The 20838-nt window shown below is 33.6% G+C and overlaps 1 protein-coding gene across 1 annotated transcript in view; it reads left to right on the top strand.

Annotated features, from left to right (window-relative positions):
* LOC129001396 (clavesin-2-like) overlaps positions 1 to 20838 on the top strand; it is a 31917-nt gene continuing 11079 nt past the window's right edge. Inside the window, exons 1-2 of the mRNA XM_054428650.1 lie at positions 1 to 101; positions 17225 to 17389. Coding sequence (XP_054284625.1) covers positions 44 to 101; positions 17225 to 17389 — 223 coding nt within the window. The 5' untranslated portion in view covers positions 1 to 43. The remainder of the gene's footprint in view (positions 102 to 17224; positions 17390 to 20838) is intronic.

The following is a 20838-nucleotide window of genomic DNA, read 5'->3' as shown; positions in this document are numbered from 1 at the left end:
CGCCTCTCCACTCCAGTAGTGTAGTGGTCACGGTACAGTTGCCATGGCGACCAACTCTCAGCTCACGCTTATAGCAGACGTCGCCGCACTGCGAATAGAAGGTAAACAGCTTAATATGTACTATTAACAGTAATCATGGCTTCAAAAGAAATTGTAAGGCTAAATTGGATATTCATTAACAGCGAGTCCCGTTTAGTTGCCAGTGTTTGGTTTTTAGAATTTTTTGATTACGATAGGTTGTTTTTATAATTTATATACAAAATTAAAAAATGAAATAAATCTGCACTATTGGTTATACATTATTTAAGTGCTTCGAGAAGATGTATAATCCCTATGTAAAACGATGATAATCCCTACCGTATGTAAAAAGAATGTATAATCCCTACATGCAAAAACTATCAGAGTTAAACAGCTCATAAAAAACAAATTGTTATAGTGAATAAACATTAAAAATAACATAATGAATAATCGGACGCGTTTTAATGACTATCAACAAGTCTCTTAAACCTTAAAACTAATATTTTAGAAAAAATATTATTATAAAACATTTTTTCATGATACTAAACCAACGATGTAAATATCAAAATGGGTATAGTTAATAATGTGTTCAGTATGTTCTTAAAAAATAATGTATCCAAAAGTTAAAAAACTTGCGCTATACTACTATCTTTGACTATCAATACAACACTATCAATATTGGATATCTTCAGTATCCAATAGTCAATGCTACTATTGTTGAATTACAAGGATTTAGTGTATGATATTAACTACTAATAGATACCTAAGTAAAAACAAAACTATCGCAAAGATCGTTTAACTTGTTTTCTAGATGATTGATATTCTATTTCATATTCATATTTTTTACAGATGATAATTTTGGTTTGATAATTATATGTTAATACATTTAATTGAGACTATTAATTGTTAGTTTACAATATTATAGAGCTGAACCGGAAATGACCGATGAGCTTCCGCAAGGGACGAAATTGATATCAAGAGTCAAAACGGTGTAGGCACTTATCTAGTTCCGCTCAAAGCAGATGTAACGGGTTTTTGTTCTAATTTGCTGGTTTGCTAATTTGCTGGTTTTTTCTAATTAAGTGGTTTCGAAGGTTCCAGCAGCTTAGCCAAGTGGTTTGGTGATTCCGCTTTTAACTTTTGAAAATTGATTAGGAAAAATGATAGAAATAGGAAATAGCCTGTTCAAACACATTTTTTATAATAATAGTTTACACAACGATTGCGTAAAGCTAGTTTTAACGTCACGGTAAACAATTTAAGGTACGAGTCTTAATGAGTGCCTTGAAAACTTCTACGAGTTTCGGTAACACTATTTACGCGAGTTGCGTACACTACTTTACCTACGACAGTGTTTTAATTACTAAAAATCAATCCTCATAACTTCTAAGAGAGGATATGTTTTCGAGTATAACCTCTCATTGCCACTGACAGTGATACAACAAAACATTGTACCAAACACTAATTGCACCACTCAACAATTAAATTGGCGTGAACAGCTGATTTAGTTGAAGTTCAAATAATTACAATTTTACTTCTTCTCTATCAATCCTTGAACCTCATTGGTCCGTTTCCCGTGTTGTCTTGAGTAAAACCATAGATTAATTATTTTTGTTTTTTTCCATTTTGGATTTTTACTAAAATATTTCCTTAAACATGTCAGATTTATTCCCTATTTAAGTAAAGTAAAAAACTTAAAGTAGTGCATACGGTTTGCAATGTGTTGCGACCCCAAATATAAATGCGGGGGTCGCCGCCGGCTCGATACCGGGATAAGTCTGTTGTAATATTTTTATGTTTTAAAACCAGACCCAGCCGTCCCTTACCATTAGGGTTCTAATAAATTATTCTCCCTTTTAAAATAACATCAAAAATATCACACTTATTCAAACATCATCCTTCACCCCTCCATCTGAAAATAAACACCCTGGTAGTGGTGGGTTGACATTAAATCTTAACTAATCTGTGTGCTATGTCGTTGAGTATGTATTGTAGTGTATACACGTTACAATGGTTACCGCTATACATTGTAATGTATCCTACTTCCCTGTCCCTTAAATGTTGTGGGTACTGTTTTTTACACTGTTATTGTAAATGGTTGTTACCATCAAATAAATAGTAGCCTACTGTTGCCATAGCCTGTCGACGACAATTTGACAACATGCAAAAATGGAAATGAATTAGAATTGACTTTTAGGCACATTCTTTTCACACCGGTTCATTTAATAGCATTTTTAACAATGATTTTTACAATGGAGTAGGCATTATTAGTTTTACTTCCATGTTAGTGACAATAGCTCATGAACTTGACACCGTATCAGTAACAGCTGATTCAGTTGCAGTAGCGAGAGTTTTATCAGTTAAAACATATTGAACTTAAGTATTTAATATGCACTTCACAAGGTCGGTAATTTTGCTTATCAACTTGTTAACATCGGGGCGTTATGTTTACAGGAATCACTTTACCGATAACATTGCTGTTGCCGTAGGCTACACACCATTGCATAACTAACTGTATGTTACCGCATGTTGTATACTCGTAGTTACTGTGTTATAGAATATATTTTAAAGTAAAAAAAAAATCTTGATAAATTAGCTTGCAATTTTCTTTGTTTTAGTATATACAACAGTTTTATTATTTGTATACATTACTGTCAAGGCCCAATCAATATATAATCAAAATTCAACTTTTATAATCTACTGTACAAACACAAAGAAGATATTAGAAACATAAGTTATCAAGAAACAAAACAACTACAAGAATTACAATGAGAATGAAGAACAGAAGTGAAGTGAGTAGTTTCAAACATGTACACTTACAAAACTCCAATTTATAAAAAAAAAACAATTACAATGCTAGCTAGACTAGCATTACCTAGGTAAAAGTGTGAACCATAGTGAGAGCTATCTCTGGAACAGTGTTTCTTTAATTACTGTAAAACTTGGCATGTAGTAATAATATTGGCTTAGTAAAACTGATAGATAGTAAGGTTAAACATGCTGTTTTTAAATACGGAAAAGAGCTGATAAATCAGGTTTCTATTAGTTTTACTATTTACAACTCATCTAATTTTCCCGAAAATCCAAAATTCTCAATTTAGAACGGCTTGACGTCTTAAAATCCTCAAAAGTGTTCCGAATAAGCTTCTTGGTGATTCGATACTTGACTCAGATGTTCTGGATCATTGTTATTTTACACTCCATTCTACACTCATTCAGATTAACATACCCATAGAGTTTAATCATCGCAATGATATAATTAGATGATACATTTTGTAAAATCTTTTCAAACCAATCCATCTATCTGTTAACTTAATACCTACTCGTACAATAAGAGTTTCAACTAAAACATTACTTTTTGATCCGTCCTACGCGATTTTTACTATTGAGGTGTCATTATATGGCGTATGATATTTCACATCAGTGAATGGTTACGAAAAAGGACATTTTCTTTCCTTAGGTCAAACCCTTTTATGGCGTAGATCTACACCATAAACCACCAACAAATTTAACCCCAAACAAATTCTATTTGTTGAAAATTAGTAGCTTTATTCTTGAACTTACTGAAAAAGAAACGAAAAAAGTAATTCTGTAAGGGTAAAAGGGCGTTGTATTTTTCGTTTTGCATTGCAAACAAGATTTTAAGTCAATTGAAATGCGTAATTTGCGCATGGCTTCATAAAATTTTACTAAAATTGTTCAAATTTGATAAAAATGTTACAGTGGTAAAAAAATTACTGTAATTTACAAACTTATCATTTGATTGCATTTCTTTAATGTGAGCTCTTACGAGTATGTACTTCAGTCACCCCGAGGGTGATGTGACATTTTTCAAAACAATTCAAGTAAGCCAAAAGTGCTTTCTAGATGACTTTTGGAGCAAAACACATTGTAATCAGTGGCTGCTTACCGCCAAAGCGCAAATGGACAAATACAGTATAGCATCACAGACAATATACCATTATTTACGAAGAGCGGAAAAAAACAAGATATCTTTTGGAATTAAGATAATAATTTCAAACATTTGAAGTTTTTAATTTGATAAGAAAATTTTTTTTTGTATACTAATATTGTTGTTGTTGCCCTAACTTACTTCCTTGCAGCCCAACAAGGCTCTGACTCACACTCGTTTATCAAATTAAATATCCAATTACCACAAGCAACTCAGGTTGCATGTTTAGCAAACTGTTAGTTATCAAACGTAATTGTTTTTTTTTAACTCTTCGTGAAATGAAGCCTACAAAAGAAGATACAAGGTAACTAAATACAGACGAGATTTCCGACAACCGTCCGACCAACGTGAAGGTGCGATTTCCTACCAAGTGTAACACTTTATAGCCAGTGACGTCACTACAGGAAATATATTCAAGAATAGACTGAGTATACTATGGGGTTAAACAAGTGTCGATACTTGAATAAGTTACATGAAAAGAAAGGAAAAAGTTACGGTATAAATTTGTTCCTTAAGCCCACATCCAAATTAATGATTAACCATCGGTTTTAATGAGTCTACGGTTTGTAAGATGCACTTCGGTACCTGCACCTCCATATTAAGGCCAGTGGCGGCGCTTTATCTGAACAGTAGGGTAGGCCATTGGTGGGACATTGCGGGGGGTTTGGGGGGGGGGGGTATGGAATAGGCCCAATTAGGCTATCTAAAAATAGTGATTACAGTGACAGTACTAGTTTAGTACTAGCTCAAATCTCACTTATCACCAATAGATTTTAGCTTTGCGATAATGTCTTGATTGGGTTGTTTAGAGCCCGCCCCAAAATTAAATGTAGGTACCTATCTATGAAATAAAGATATGATTGTACGGGAAACCCTTTCTTTTATAACTTGATTGAATTAGAGCATTTGAGAAGTTTAAATTTATCCAAACCGTTATGCGTTAGGCGTTCAAAAACTTTCAATTAATAGGATAACGCTTCAAGGATATTCCATTATATACGCAGCCAGGACTTTTCCTAGTTGGCCAACCGCCTACTTCTTTAAGCACCTTTGTTAGGTCATAGGAAGCGTAACCTCGATAGTTCCGATCAAAGTTCGCCACACGTTCGATCAGCTGTTCGACATGCACCAGTTCCCTCCAATAGGCGCCAGGTTGCATAACTGGCGGGAAAATGTACGGTGTCAACTATCATGTGCGTTTTAGGAATACAATTTTGGTCAAAAATTGTAATGGAAGAAATTACGGACATTTTATCTGTGTAGCAAGAAATCAAAACTAGTTGCAGTTGCAACTACTTGGATCGCCAGAACATAGCTTTTGAACTAATGAGTAACGAATCGGTGAATTAGTACACACCTGTTCCTAATTTGACACAACAATCGGTGAATTAGTACACACCTGTTCCTAATTTGACACAACAAATAAATAATCAAAGAGTAACTTCATATCTAGAAAAAAATATCAGGTATTTTTTACCTCCTAATGCATATAACTATTGGATCAACCATTTCAAAATTGGTTATATAGGCTAAATAAATTATTGCTTTTAAATTTCGTTGCAAATTGTAAGATGAGTAAGGTTCTAATATATTTTTAAAATAATATCCCCACAAACACTTCAAGACGTGTAAAGACGTTTCAAATAAACAATTGAAGTTTTAACGCATTTTAATATGAAAATTATAAAGAAACAGGACCCATGGCTTAAATAATATGTATAGGCTACTATTAAGCACATATTCAATATAGTATCGTTTTCTTTTAGTCCCCATAATCTACGGAAATGGAAAGTGTCAGGGTGAGATAGGAAAAAAACAGTGCACCTCAAGAGCAAACATTGTATTAATTCCTAAGTCCCACTAAACTACCTAAAAGCTCGTATGTATACTGTACTAATTAATTCATCATGTTGGTTCTGATTAGGTATCATCTTGTTTGATGATTATGAATTGATTATTTTAAACTTTAGTTTTAGTATATATTTTATTACTAAGGACAGTGGACCGTATTTAAAACTTTTGTATAATGAATTGTCTCCATGACGAAGAAAAAGATGACCTTTCGTGTTTCATTCCTGATTCATGGAATAAGTCTTGCGTCTAATTTCAGCAAAATTAACAGTTGTGGTGGGTGTATTACCTCAACCACGGTTTGTACCGTTTCTACGTAATTTCTCATCTCGCTTAAGAAATAATTACAGATCAGTGACTTTGCGTTTTTGAGGCGGAAACTTAGTGTGCCGTTGTCTACAATGTAATCGGTTCTTAATAATCACGAAATACTTGTATTTATATACTACAATTTAGTACATCATTCTCAAGTCTCGTAGTTTAACTGCATTGCTTTCTATCTAAATATTGATATAATTTATGAGGCATAGGATTAGTAACAGTAATAGTTAAAATATTCATAATGTAATGTCATCACAAACATAAACAAAATTTAAATATAATACCCCATAAAAAAATGAAACATTAATAAACATTAAAATTACAAATTCGTATGGATACTCATTTAAAACCCTAAACTCCCAACCTGGCATGTTGTAGGTTTTCACTGCAAAATCTTACCTTTATTGACCTTGAAACATTTCTTGTATAATTATCTTATAGACGATTGAGCCTAGACCCCTGCCATGTCATTGTGTATGGTCCTTGAACTAACAAAACATAAAGGTACAAGAGGACAGAAGGCCTACTTTCGCATGAACACTCCCATGGCTCGCATTCAGAATGATGTGCGAATATCAAGTGTGGTATAGAATTATCGAACTTAAAACATAGTAGTGTATGGCCGAGTTTTGATGACGAAGTCAAGCTATTAAGCCTTCAATATTTAGACACATTCAGAAAACTGTGAATTTGATTCAGTTGTAACTTACTTTGTATCCAGGAAACAAAAAAAGCGAAATTGATGCAGTTTATCATCAACATTGACTCAAAGACAATTTCCGTGTAGGGAGTAGTGTGAAGTTAAATTTTCTGCACTTTAATTCATCATCACATTGCCGGGTCTTCTGGAAAAATATATCATATAGCTAGTTAGCAATTTAAACTTTATGATGTACGTTTAAACATTCTCTGTTTACATTGTCATCTCGTGCACGTAGAAGCCAAACACCACCATACTGCATTTGAAGCCTTATTCAGCGTGGAATTCCCCTCAGTTCGTTGAACCCCTACATGTTTATACAAGTAGAAAAATGAACAAAATATACCGAGTTTATAGAGTGAAATATTGATTTAACGAACCAATTTTATTCATTTTTATGGTTTAAGGTAATTATAAATATTTCGTCATAAAAAAAAAAACTATTGGAGAGCAAATAAGTAAAATTATTTAAGTACAGTTAGTTGTTGATTAAACACTTAAATAATTTGTTGAAAGTTTGAAAGTTGGTAGGTGGTGTGATGGAAAGTAGTGCAGATCAAAAAAACAAAAATGGATTCTCGTTCACGGTCCGGAATCCGGGATTACCACCTAAATGCACCAGTACAAATAATTCATTTATTTTACTGAGTCACCCCTTTCATTGCTTAATACAGTCTACTTCACATACCTTTCACGTTCATTTAGACGAGAAAATGCGAGATTTTAAAAGGCCGTTAACACATAAAAATACCTATGGCCAAGAACAAATAGTTTCAATGTGAAAAAATTAAAATACTACCGAAACTTTCAGGGTCAAACGAATGACAGGTGGTTTTGAATGCTGCATTACATTTCAAATTACCTCAGTGATCTGCATTCGTCTCTTTCAAACAACTTGTTAATACTATCTAATTTCAAGTGTCTAAGAAACCTTACCACGCCCACTCCAGTAGTTGTGCGGTCATTGGTTGTTTGACCGCAACTCTCCATGTTACCGCAACTCCGTGAGTCCTTGATCCACGCGACCTCCTTACCTTCCTCGGACGTCGATGAACCCTTTCCCAACTGGGACCAAAATACCCAACGGCTACAAGGTATTAGGCATCTTTCTCCAATAATATTAGCTTCGAGCTTATATTATACTTAAGAAGTAAGAGATATACAACAGGGATTACTGTGGGCCTTTTTCAGAAGAGGGCCTCCACTATTTAAACCGTGATAAAACCACACTTTAAGATATATATAAGGGGATTTTTGAGTTTTTGTGATTATTTAGGTTTAGTAAATAAAAAATAAAAACTTGTGAGTAAAGCCATAAACCAACCTCACCTAACCTTAACTGTGGTTATTCCATAGTTTAAAAAGTGACAGCCATCTTCTGAAAAAGACCCATTACTTTTTGTACGTTTTAAGTGCAACTATTGGGCAAAGGCAGTTTGCACTCTCGTTACACATTATATTTTTCCTACAGTTACTATAAAGCATATTTAAAATAATTACTTTGCTAAGCGACTGTAGGAAAGTTTTATTTTCTTGGTCGCTCTGCGTAGATTTGTTTGTTTATCGTATGCATAGATTGAAACAAAGAATTTTGCGCGCAAGGAGAGTTCTAGAGTTCCCAGGAGTGTTACAACTTCATATTATTGTAAAAACGTTCAACAAATAATCCCAAACAAGAGGCCCCCCTTGAGTAAAGTCTGGGAGACTTTGCTTGGTCTTTGTCGAAGATTAATCGATAAGCAATGCGTTAAATGGAGAAGAGCTCTATTTATGATTCGATAAATTCCACGTAATAGTGTGAAAGTTGTTTGTCTATTGTGTAATGACGAAAATTAAGTCGTATTCGCCGAGATAGACAGTGTAGGCCTACTCAGGACTTTCTTGTAGCTAGCCACGGTGATTTAGTTGATTGTTAATTGCAATCAGGGATATCGTTTGCAAAACAAAGAATTTAGACCGTCCACAAAAGAACCATACAACTGGCGTTACGCACACTAAAATACATTTTTTTGTTAACGATGTGGTCTTGATGGATGCTTTTAGTTGTAAATATACTTTTTTCTTACAGACAAGTAATATAAGAGGAAATCTTAACTGTTTCAAGAACCTGGTATTGTGAAAACTTATTTCTTCCACGTTAATTTGCTAAAATTCTTTATATTTTACGTCTAACCTTATGATATCGTGAGAAAGAAAAAGCGTTTAAATTTAAATTCACCGCGTCTTTAAATGTAACCCTCCAAACAAATAAACAACAATGATTTAAATACAAAGATTCAGTTGAAATATAAACAAATCTGTATCGATTAAAAGGTTTTACATCACCTCAGCCTGATACATGGTGTATAACTAACACTGAGCATCACCTCAGACAACACACAAACCTTGGGAGGTGCAAGTCACTTCAAATATTTGATGTGCACTCAATGTGCGAGGGTTGAATCTCTCCTAGATGTTGTCCAAACATATCACTAAACACATACAACACTGTACTTGTTGTCCTTGACTTTCAACATTGTCTTGACCAAGTCAAGCGTTCATAACCTGTTGATTATTTTGTAGCTGATTAAATTTAATTACGCGTCGATGACTTTGAACACCACGATAACTTTGTTGTTTTTCTAACTATAAACTTGACAAATATTATTCAAGCGTTAAAATTGTATTATTAGTTTCGATGTGAGGTCAAAATAAAAATGCTTACAATTTATCACACACACGAAGCTAGGTTTTTGATTTTGTAACTTTGGAGGGTCTGCATCAACCCTAAACAATGTTAATAATCTTTTGGGCTTGTATTGCATTAGCAATCTGTAACTATTCTTGTTTAATTTAACTTAAGTAGACCGAATGAAACAGGCCCGATAGAAATATTAATAGCTATTCAAAACACTTGTTGTGTCCAATACAAATTTATTATATTCGATTTATTAATAATTATTATTATTAATATTATTAATTTATTATTTATTATATTTCCGGTATATATTATATTCGTTTAAAATACATTAAATTGAATATTGTAATATCGTCTCGTAAATCTTACCAATATCTAAGGTAATTTAAATGTATATACAAAGCTTTTTAGAATCAACCCGCCCTTTCGAAGGCAAATAGTCGAAACTATTCAACATTTCTTAAGACGCCTGTTGTCGAAGCCGGGACTCCAAAACATTGTCTAAGAAAACTGAATTCAAGGTTATTCATATTCCCCAACAGTAAGCTTAGATAATAACCGTTAAAGTACACACGATGAATATGAATACAGCATATTAATGAATATATTCAACAAATTTAATGACCCCAAAAGATTTATTATAAGTGTCGCTCCGAAAACGAAATAGAAAGGGAAAAAAGGGAATAGCAGAGGATGAATGAATGAAGTATAAGAGTAGAAGAGTTCGTAGACACTTTATAACCTAATGGACTCTTGCAACCGCAAACATGAATAATTACTTTTTAATAAAGCCGTACGTAATTTTAGTCGCATCCTGATGAAGTGTTTGGTCAACAGTTACGGTTGGGAAAGGTGTAGGATGCAATGTCTTGCGTCAGTTGACCTGTAACCGGTCACATACCATAGTGGTAGTGGTAGAGACAGTGGTATAATGGTATAGTGCCGTTATACCAGCGCTGGACATGTGCTGTTGCGCTGGCCTCATAACCTAGAGGCAATGCATTTATCTATAGTTCACCTGTTAAGTATCTTAGTTTGAAATGCCAGATTATACGTAGATTGTTGTAAGTTTGGAGGGTGTAGGTGCGAGAACGATGTTAAAGGTTAAATGAGGTATTTTGTTCCTAAGTGATCATAAATTACGAGTTTCGGAACCAGCTTGTCATAGCAATAATCAACTAGACATACCGCTCCATACTACACTCACATAATTGATCATATTGTACATCACACATCATTATTCAAGCACATCATATTTCATCTCATCCATTCCATTTACACAGAGTTCTATAAATGAATGATTCGCAGTCACAAATGATTGAATACTTAATTAATTACAGAAGTAATTATTATATTTTTGCTACGTCATTCGTAAAGGGAGGCTACGTGTTTATTAAAAGAAATATTTTACGTCCACACAAACTCACAAACCATGTAACCATGTAAGGAGAAAGGTTAAAAATAGACTAATATGCCAAAGAGAAGCATGGGAACCCTCAACCTATGTCTGTATAACACTTTTTTCTTTATGATATGAATAGAGATAACCTTTATATTAAGCTGGAATGCATTATATATCCAAGCACAAACATGACCTCCTACAGTGAATGCATAGCATTTTTCAAAGAGTAATGTAAACAAATTCTCAAACAAAATCTATGAAATGTTGAGTTGCTTCAGGAATTATAAAACGTCAAATACTCATATTACATTTAAGCGTAGTATATCTATTTAGAATCATTCGTGAAGGTGCGTAGCAATAACAATTTATGAAATACATGTCAATTTTTTATAAAAATTGCAGTACGTTAACACTATAAAAAGTTTATTATAATTAATTTAATTTGATGGTGTAATAAATGCACCTTAACGGTTTCCAAAAAAGGTCTGTATCGCGATTATATGAATGTAATTTACTTGAAAAGCCTATTTTATTTTAACTACCGTACAAACATAAAAAGTCAAGTAATCAAATTAAAAACTAATTTCGTAAATCAAGTTTAAAAGATTCCTATCAAAACTTTTAATTATTGATCAAGAAAGAGAACCACATAACATATTTTACTATAACCTAATTTTGAAAAGCTCTCGATATTTAGCACAAGTGAATGTTGACACCGCTGTTAGAAGGAAAACTGAAACTAAAGACTCGCTGTCATACATTTAACGATATCGTCTTTATCAGAAATATGTTTTTTAGCTAACACGCGTATAAGAAAAATATCTCACATTATCGGGTTGGTAATCAGATCAATTTTTGCAACAGTTTGCACAACAGAGCGAAGTTTAATTTTGAGACGGTCAAACGATGATGTTTTAAACAGCCTAGATAAACAAATGCTTTGGTAGTGGTGTGATAACCCAGTGTTGATAAAAGGTCACCGGCCTTACAGCTAATCTCATGAATACACAAATCTAAGCTGTCTTCCTGCTTCATGTAGCCTTTTTAACACTAGTTAGGCTGATTTTTAGATCAGTCAATTTTGTGAAAGTTATTTTAGCTAATTCTGTATACATTTGCGTCAGTGGCATTCAGGGTGTTTTAAGGGTATGAATCCTGGTCGGGTATAGGACAGTGGACTAGGTAGCAAACCTTCTTATAGCGTAAGTGACACATTTTCGGATCAAGATCAAGGACCGTAAAATTGCATCACGTCGTCGTGTCGGAAGCCGGATACGGGGACATGATATGATTTTCTAACTCAACCTAACCGAATTGCATCTTAGTCCTGAGCTAACAATGCCATTTTGAATATAGTGGTTTTAGTGATCTCTGAATGCAATGTGGGGTATACAAATTATAGCTCTAAAATTATTTATCAAATTCTCCCAATCTTAACTCTATAATCATAGGAGGTTTTTTATAAAATTCACCTATTAAGATAAAAGACAGTTTGTTAAGAGTTCAGGATTCAGCCATTGTTTTACTCAATGAATATTGGTACTTTCTGAAAAGAATTAACCCCATCACAAACTCAAATCTAATCGTACTACATAATACGTTTACTTAACAAATCTCTATTCACAGTTACGCTCCATAGGAGCTGTTATTGTCTAGTCTCTAGTCACTGTCACCCGTTAAACCGTGACGCCGATTTCGCCGTTTCTACTGCTTTGTGTTCCTTTAGTCACGGCGATGCAACCGTGCTTTATCTGTGCAATGTCTCTTCCGAAGTACATTCGTGGTTTGTCTGTTGTCCCCGAGTATAGATAGAGTCGTGCTGGATATTGTCAAGATAAGTAGGCATACAGTAGGTCTAAAGTAACGATAGAACATGAATCTGGCAAACATGACCTAGGATTCATGACTGCAGCCTGATAGAACGAACAAAAGGATAAAGAAAGAAAGAAATAAAACCCTGCAAAACATGACCTTTCCTTTGCAATTTATACGTCTGGCAGTCTTAATAAAGTTGCGGTAATTTGTTTTTCCCTTGTTATCGTTTTTCTATTTGGATATAAGATTTTTGGGAAGGAAACGAATCCGATTTCATTGATATTTATGACATTTAAAGTAGTAAAATAGTTAAACATGGAGTAATACAAGGATCAGTACTAGTGTCGTTATTGTTTGTAACTGCAATATATTTTCCAGAGTTAGTCATTAGAGTATTTTTTGTACGCAGAACAAACGATTTTAATAAAAGTTAGTAGGATAATGAGAAGAATTTCATTATAATACCGGAAATAAAAGGCATTGTGGTAGAAAGTGGTGTAAGCTAACTGTTAAAAAGTAAAATATGTAAATCCAAAGAATTAATGACGTACTTTCATTTTCATTAGACAAATAACGCGTCATAAGAAACTCTAAAACCACTTGACTTTCATAATGATAGTAATATTGGAAAACATTAACTTGTGAAACATCCCCATATTAAAATCGAAGGAATCACTTAGTAAATCATTTACTAACTATACTATAAATATGTATAAATTTGGTCACAACATGCTCGACCAAGTTCATTTTCAATTTTTGACGCAGGCAAGGAAACAATAAAAAATCTCAAAATTTGCACAAGGTTAAAATACGATTTAAGATTAGTGAAACAATCGTTATTTTTCCTTTGTTAATTTACATGAGATTTTTTTAATTTCATTAATTTTAAACCTCGATCTCTATGTTTGAAAAGTGACAGCAGTTGGTTGTTGTTGACTAATGATATCATCAATGATAATTTGACCCAACTCTTCGATATAAATATTGTCCTATATTACTCATTGTATATAAATAAATATCTATTGTTACACAATCCAGTTTCCATTTACTCACTCTCTGACGCACTGTCTCACTCATCGCGGTATCTTGCAAAACGTTTGATCGTGATCTTGGGTTGGAGGAGCCACTTCAGCACTTTGAGTTTTATAAGACAGTATTTTTATAAAGGTTGATGAATCCAAAGACTTGGAATTTTAAATGTCAATTTCACATATTATTTAAAACGAAATCATAAATTTTGTGTATGGAGGCACCCTTGCATAAAAAAATGAGTTTCAATAAATTAGTAGTACATTTATAAAAACCCTCTCATAGAAATGTTGTGTTTTAAAAACCTACAAGGATCAAGTTGGATTTTTAAATAGGTCTTTACTTTGGTCTGTTTGATCGGTTTTTCAGGGGCAATTTTCAGGGGGTTAATGTAAAAATCCCCTCCAATTTGTCTAGCAGAGTAAATTTGAAAAATGTAGACAGACTTGAATGAATATCCTAAACAACCCAGTAACATTCTAACAGAAAATAATTACGAGAAAATACTAATCTTAAGAAAAGCTTTTGAGGGTTTCGTAGCTCTGTGAGAATGAGAAATATTTATCAGCAAGAGCTTATGCTTAACTACTGTAGTAGAAGTAGTTTAAATTATTGTCGGGACCACGTAAGTTTGCAGTTGGTGGCAGCCAATTACAAGACAAGGCTAGCGCGACGTTGCCACATCACCCATTGACAACACTAATTAAAATATAAAAGCAATATTTTCAAATCAGCTGGTATTATTAGATTTGGCAACACCGCACCGTTCTCATTGGTTCATTCAAAACCATATGGTAAATAGGCTCCTCCCTCAACTGCAAACTTATGTGGTCCTGACAATAATGAAGTAAATACAGTGTTAGCAACTTAAGCAAGATGATTTAGCTATTCTGTAAGAATGATTCACAAATGCAGAACCGAAACTATTTGAGTCACAATTACGTCTATAGGCCTAATGGAAAGTGTCGAAGGTCATAATCAATGTAAACAAGTCTGAGATAATGTAGCTGTGGTACAAAATTATACAATGCAGTTGCGTACATCTTCCCTAGACAAATTAAATAAAAATTAAAAGTGTTGTCTTTAGAATAGTACGAGTATCAATCTATTTAATAGCATTAATTAATTTATTTATTATTTAATAGCATGGTACACAAGTACGGTGTGGCCGGCCTAGTTTGAGGATGAAGTTCCATGTTTCATTGGTTACATTCATACTGATCCAAGTTATATCGGATTCTGATCCTATATAGCCTCTTAGGCGAGGATATAGTTTTATCCGCATCGGGGAATTCCCTCCCTCCAGTCAAAATTAATCTAAGTTGTAGTCGTATCAGAAAAGTCAACAATCAAGATGCAGATGAGTTCTCAGATTGTCTTAATCAGGTAAATGATACTCGTCCTTGTTCTTCTTCTTAATTTGTTACTGAATGATTCATTTGAGGGTAAATCGCAAGTCACCCATTCCCCATTGTCCCACACTACCTTCTCTACCGGATCTGAAATTTAAATTTGACACGTTCCTCTTGGTTCTACGAGGGCATTGCACGCTCGTTGTTTTGCCCCGTTAGATAGAGATTTGTGTTACTTTTGTGTACCCCTATGCACGCGATTCGTCAAAACGATACGGGTTAAGAAGCACAGAAAGAGGTAAGGTCAAGAAAATGCTTAAAAAAGGTAATGCTTTGAATCTGTAACAAAAACTTTATAAACAAGTTTTATTTAATCCAACAAACTGGACTATTATTTAGAATTCAACACAAAAAAAAAAACGTTGCAATTGAGAACGTAGTAAGTCAAGTGTTTTATATCGATTGTTGAATAACGTTTGTTTGTTTAAACGTGCTACTTTAAACTAATAGAATATGATTATGTAAATGATTGTTTAGGAGATTCGTATGGTTTTGTTTCTAGTAGTCATCGTGTTTACAAACGGGCTTATCCCAACTCAATGCGGTGGTCACAAATCTGTCAAAACCGACTGTCCAACCCTTATATACTGTATATAGAATATTTTATACTTAACACTACAAATCTCATCCGAGAGCACAACAAGTACAAGATAAAGATTGATGGGTAGCGTAGAGATTAGATGTGGCTCCGGGCGGAGTTGGACAATAATGTATCTAGTTTGTTATTTGGAAAAATGTGGGACCAGTTGTTTGAAAGCTTATACTTAGTAGAAAGATTCGTTGTAGTTATACGTCAGTTTGTCTCAAATACCTTGCCATCCTCAACCCAGCCTCCGGTTGTTGTCCAGGACCGTTGTATCGACCTTGAGAATCTTTCCTTACTGGAGGCTTCATCCTTACTTGACCTTGGTGGCTGGACACAATGTAACCTCGAGACATTTCTATTTACAAACAAACCAACTGGTAAACAGTTAATTGTAAAGAGCTTAAGAGTAGATAGTATAATGTGAAGCCAAGTGGTTAAAATTACCGAACCACTTGCAAGTGAAGTAGCTCACTTACAAAACCTAATATTAACAGTTTGATCTGAGAAGGACTGATGATGAGAATATGCAATAATCTTACAGGCTGACTCACCTACATAGTACTGTGGCATAATTATTTTTGTATTTGCATAAGATAGGTGGTGAATAATCTTAGCGTACAGAAATGTACTATGGTAAAGCATTAAACGAAGTTAAATTGTATGATTCTTGGAGAACCCTTTTTGTATCTTGTTTAAAACATGACTAATTTTAAAAGTTAAACGGAAGGTAATCGGTTGATGAATTTAAAATTACAACTAATTCAGATTTAAAACTGTTATACGTGAGTTGGTCAGCAGCTTTGGTCTTTGAAAGCGTCCTCTAGAAATGAGTCAAAGGCTAGAGGGGCGAAGCCCTAAACAGAACTGCCTTCTTAACTGCCATTCGCCCTTCCACAGGATCCGCTGTGAAATTATTATACCTCAATCGTGAAAATCTGTTTAGTTTTACTGGCGAAACAAAGGTTATAGAATAAATCCTTATTGCATTAAGCATATAAGTGCATTTACAACAACGTTAACAGTCATATACGACGTTATGAAAAAAAAAAAAAAAAAAACTGTTTAAGGTGCTTATGAAACATTAAAAATAGTATTTAAACGTACATAAGCTGTCTAACATAATTTTTGTCGGATTGGTGAGTGTTTAAGAGTATAAGTAAAAAAAACAAGGTAATTGTTTCTTTACCACCGTACGAAATATTGGGTTTTTATTATTTTAACCTACTCCGGTTTCTGGCTTTTGAATGCTTTTCATCAAAGTTTCATTATTTTCCGTCTTTTCTTATTCTTATAAATAATTATATCAAACTTTGTATTATGTTAACTTGAGCTATTGTAAGCTTGTGGAACATATAGCTGGTCTTTAGTTCTTATCTAATGGCGTTTTAAAAGGTTAGCGATATTAATGAGCTGTTATTGTTTTCATCAAGGCCTAGAGCTGATGAATGTGTTTTGTTCCAGATTACAACTTAACAGAATTGCAAGCAGACATAGATGGCATCGTCAGACCAAGCCCAGATCCCTCCAACATCAAGAACGAATTTAGAAAAGTTGCCGAGAAAGAACTGCACGAAACACCGGAAGCTCTTGCAGAAAATATTAGGAAACTTAGAATATTAGTGGAAGGTTGGTTTGTACTTTTGTTAAATAATAGATGCATTGATAGGTACTATACTATGATATAAAACTTTATGATATACAGGGTGTAAATTATGTATTGAAACAAATCTGTATTTTTAAAACCGAAATAGATAGAAATATTCTGTTCGTGGCAATAATTGTTAACAAAGGTTCCGCAATTTTTTTCATCAAAAATATTTTTTACCCCCCTAACAGGGTAGGGTGTAATGGGTGACTTAATTTTTTCAAATAGCAACCCCTATTGAGTGACCCCTCATTTTGATGGGTTTGTCAAAAGAAATACAATGATGCAAATCCGAGTTGAATATCTCACCCCTAGCCAAAATGGTGGATATTCCAAAATGGGTGCTTTTTTACAAATATTAAATTTTGGAATACCCACCATTTAGGCTAGGGGTGAGATATCTACCTCGGGTTTGCGTCATTGTTTTTCTTTTAACAAACACTTCAAAATGAGGGGTCACTCAATAGGGGTTGACATTTGAAAAAAATAAGTCACCCCCTTCCCCCTACCCAGTTAGGGGGGTTGAAAAATATTTTTGATGTAAAAACTGCGGAACCTTTGTTAACAATTCTTGCCACAAACAGAATATTTCTATCTATCTCGGTTTTTAAAATACAGATTTCTTTCCATTATTTGTGAAATTGGTGCTTTTTCCTATACAGTAAATCAAATTTTGGAATACCTACCATTTTGGCTAGGGGTGAGATATTCACCTCGGATTTGCGTCATTGTGTTTCTTTTGACAAACCCTTCAAAATGAGAGGTCACTCAATAGGGGTTGCTATTTGAAAAAAAAGATTCAACCCTTACCCCCTACCATGTTAGGGGGGTAAAAAATATTTTAGATGTAAAAATTGCGGAACCTTTGTTAAGAATTATTGTCACAAACAGAATATTTCTATCTATTTCGGTTTTAAAAATACAGATTTGTTTCAATACTTAATTTACACACTGTATAGGCCTACAATGTTTTATTAAGAAAGTTTTATAAGCAGAAACATTATGATTAAAATATAACGTAAAAACCTATGCACGATGGAAAATGAAACAAACAGAGATAAACATATTCTTTAATCTGTTTAGGAGAATAATTGATTGTAAAATCTGATAATTATTGGTCTTTCAGTTTAAAGTTTTTTGTGGGTGTCAAAGTCAAAACTTAAGTCTCATACTTAACATAACAAACTGTTACCACTAAAAAAGTTGTATTCAAGGAAACTAATTACTTAATTAACTATAGAGCTCGCCCCGTGGTCGAGAACTTGACCAAAAAGTATGTATTGTGCAAACTTCTCTATTTTCACACTACGTTGTAAATAAAACATGTGATTGGAATTTATTCTATTTGTTTTAATTTTCTGATTATATTTTGTTGTTGTTTCGTCACCAGCATGGCAACCCATAAGGCCCATGTAATTTTTTTTAATTTTAAATTAATTTGTTGTCTTTGTTTTTGAACTTGTTTTAATTCATAAAGGGATTCTGCACATCTACTGGAAAATATATTTCTATTGGTATACCCCGCGTGTAATTCGGTCCAGTAGTATGGTCAGGCTAGCTGTCACAAGTTTAGCAAAAGTTTTAGTGAATTTCCCTATAGGGAAGAAGCTATTACTATAGGTCTCATGGTAAGACTGGAGCCTGGGACCAATTTAATTTTGCATATTGATTTTGTCAGGCCAGGGGCCAAAAACACTATTTGTTCAAATATACATATATATATGACCGTGAACGCGATAACTTGAGTAATTTTTGTTTGATTTTAATGCAATTTGATTTGAAGGTGTAAGACGGGATGAGGACGGGATTTTAACGTAGGGCCTGCCCAATTATTCTTAATGATAATCAAAGAGCTTAGAAACAAAGCTAGCCTGATTTAAATCTAACCAGAATGGTTTCGCAGCGATCATAAATTCAAACATGTTCAATGAATACAGTCGGATCGAAATTATCTAGCAAGAATTTATTGGACTGAACGGAAATTATACCTTACCTCAGATACAATAATGACCACGAATTGTTTTAAACCAATTAAACCAAATTTCAAGTTGTTATTTACAATCGCAGCAGCATTGAGTTGTCATTTTTCAATTTGATGCTTAATGATAATTACCAAGCAGAAAAAAATAAGATGATCTTAACAGTTTGGACCTTTTCCATTAATTCTCTACCACTAATTAGTATATTAGGTTAGGACTATGTTAACGGAAAAGGTCCGTAAACATAGTCCTAACCTAACCTAATATACTAATTAGTGATAGTGAACTGAGTAGTAGTGAAATAACACAAAAGGTCCAATGTTTTTCTTGAAAAATGCATAGCCTCGGTGTTCAAAAACACGTGTTCATTAACCACTCACTAGTAGACAACATTGACGTAGGCCTGTGATTATTCTGTGTCATCTTTTGTCAGTAATTACATGTACATTATGATAATCCTCAGCTTTGTCACCAACTCTCCATTACTATCTGATGTTTTATTCAAAGATACCCTCAAGGCCTCGATGCATTTCGTTGTAACAAATCTGCAGATTCGCCCGCTTCATTGATTCGCTTGACCTCTTTTGTTTGTGCGAGCACTTGTAAAGTAGAGTTAATTGTTTCAATTGTACTTTTTAAGAAGGAATTTGTCTTTGTTGGATGTATGTTTTCAGACCCAAATTTGCTTCATTGCAAACTTACCAAGTGGGGTTAGGCAAATTTGTGTAAAGCTTATGAATATTTGTCCAACAGTTTTTAAAGTTTTTGTGTATAACTATAACTATGAACCCACAAAATGTTATATTTGTAACATATTTCTCGAAGTTTGATACGATATTTTAAAGTTATTTATGGTATAGGAGTGTACAGGATGTTATTTTTTTAACATCGACACTAAACCTGCTAATGTTTACTTTGCGAGAAAACCGAAACAATAATGATTACGTTTGGTGAAAAACATGTTTACCTTTGTAAATTTAACAGATTTTCCATCAAGTTAAACTTAAATGATCATAGAATCTGATGCTTAAACAATCAAAATATTTCAATCACTATTAATCATACAAGTTTTCTTTGCTCTTTATATCTTTAAAATATTTTCATATCAATCTGCCTTTCACATAAATATGCGAACGATGGGATTATGAACGCAGGACCGTATCGTACCGTAACCGTAATTATCCCGTGGTCTTTTCTAAATTAAATCCTTATGGACTTATAATTTTGTGCAACACAATTTATGCACTGGTGAAATTTATTGTGAATATCATATAGTCAATCTTATTTGCAATCTAATTTAATTTATTCGCGATAGAAGCAGTAGGATAAAACGAAATTTGATAAATTCTATGTTTGAAGTAGTTGGTGGTATAAGAACTTACAAAATAAATAACTATTTGCTCACATTTTCCACCAGTTTCTGAATCCGGTGCACTATCAAACATGGATTA

This window comes from Macrosteles quadrilineatus, unplaced genomic scaffold (assembly GCF_028750875.1).
Source record: "Macrosteles quadrilineatus isolate MER2022 unplaced genomic scaffold, UCM_ALF_1.0 Scaffold_8__2_contigs__length_117827958, whole genome shotgun sequence".
NCBI lineage: Eukaryota > Metazoa > Arthropoda > Insecta > Hemiptera > Cicadellidae > Macrosteles > Macrosteles quadrilineatus.
The sequence above is the reverse complement of the archived record's forward strand: the minus strand, read 5'-3'. Positions and strand labels throughout refer to the sequence as shown.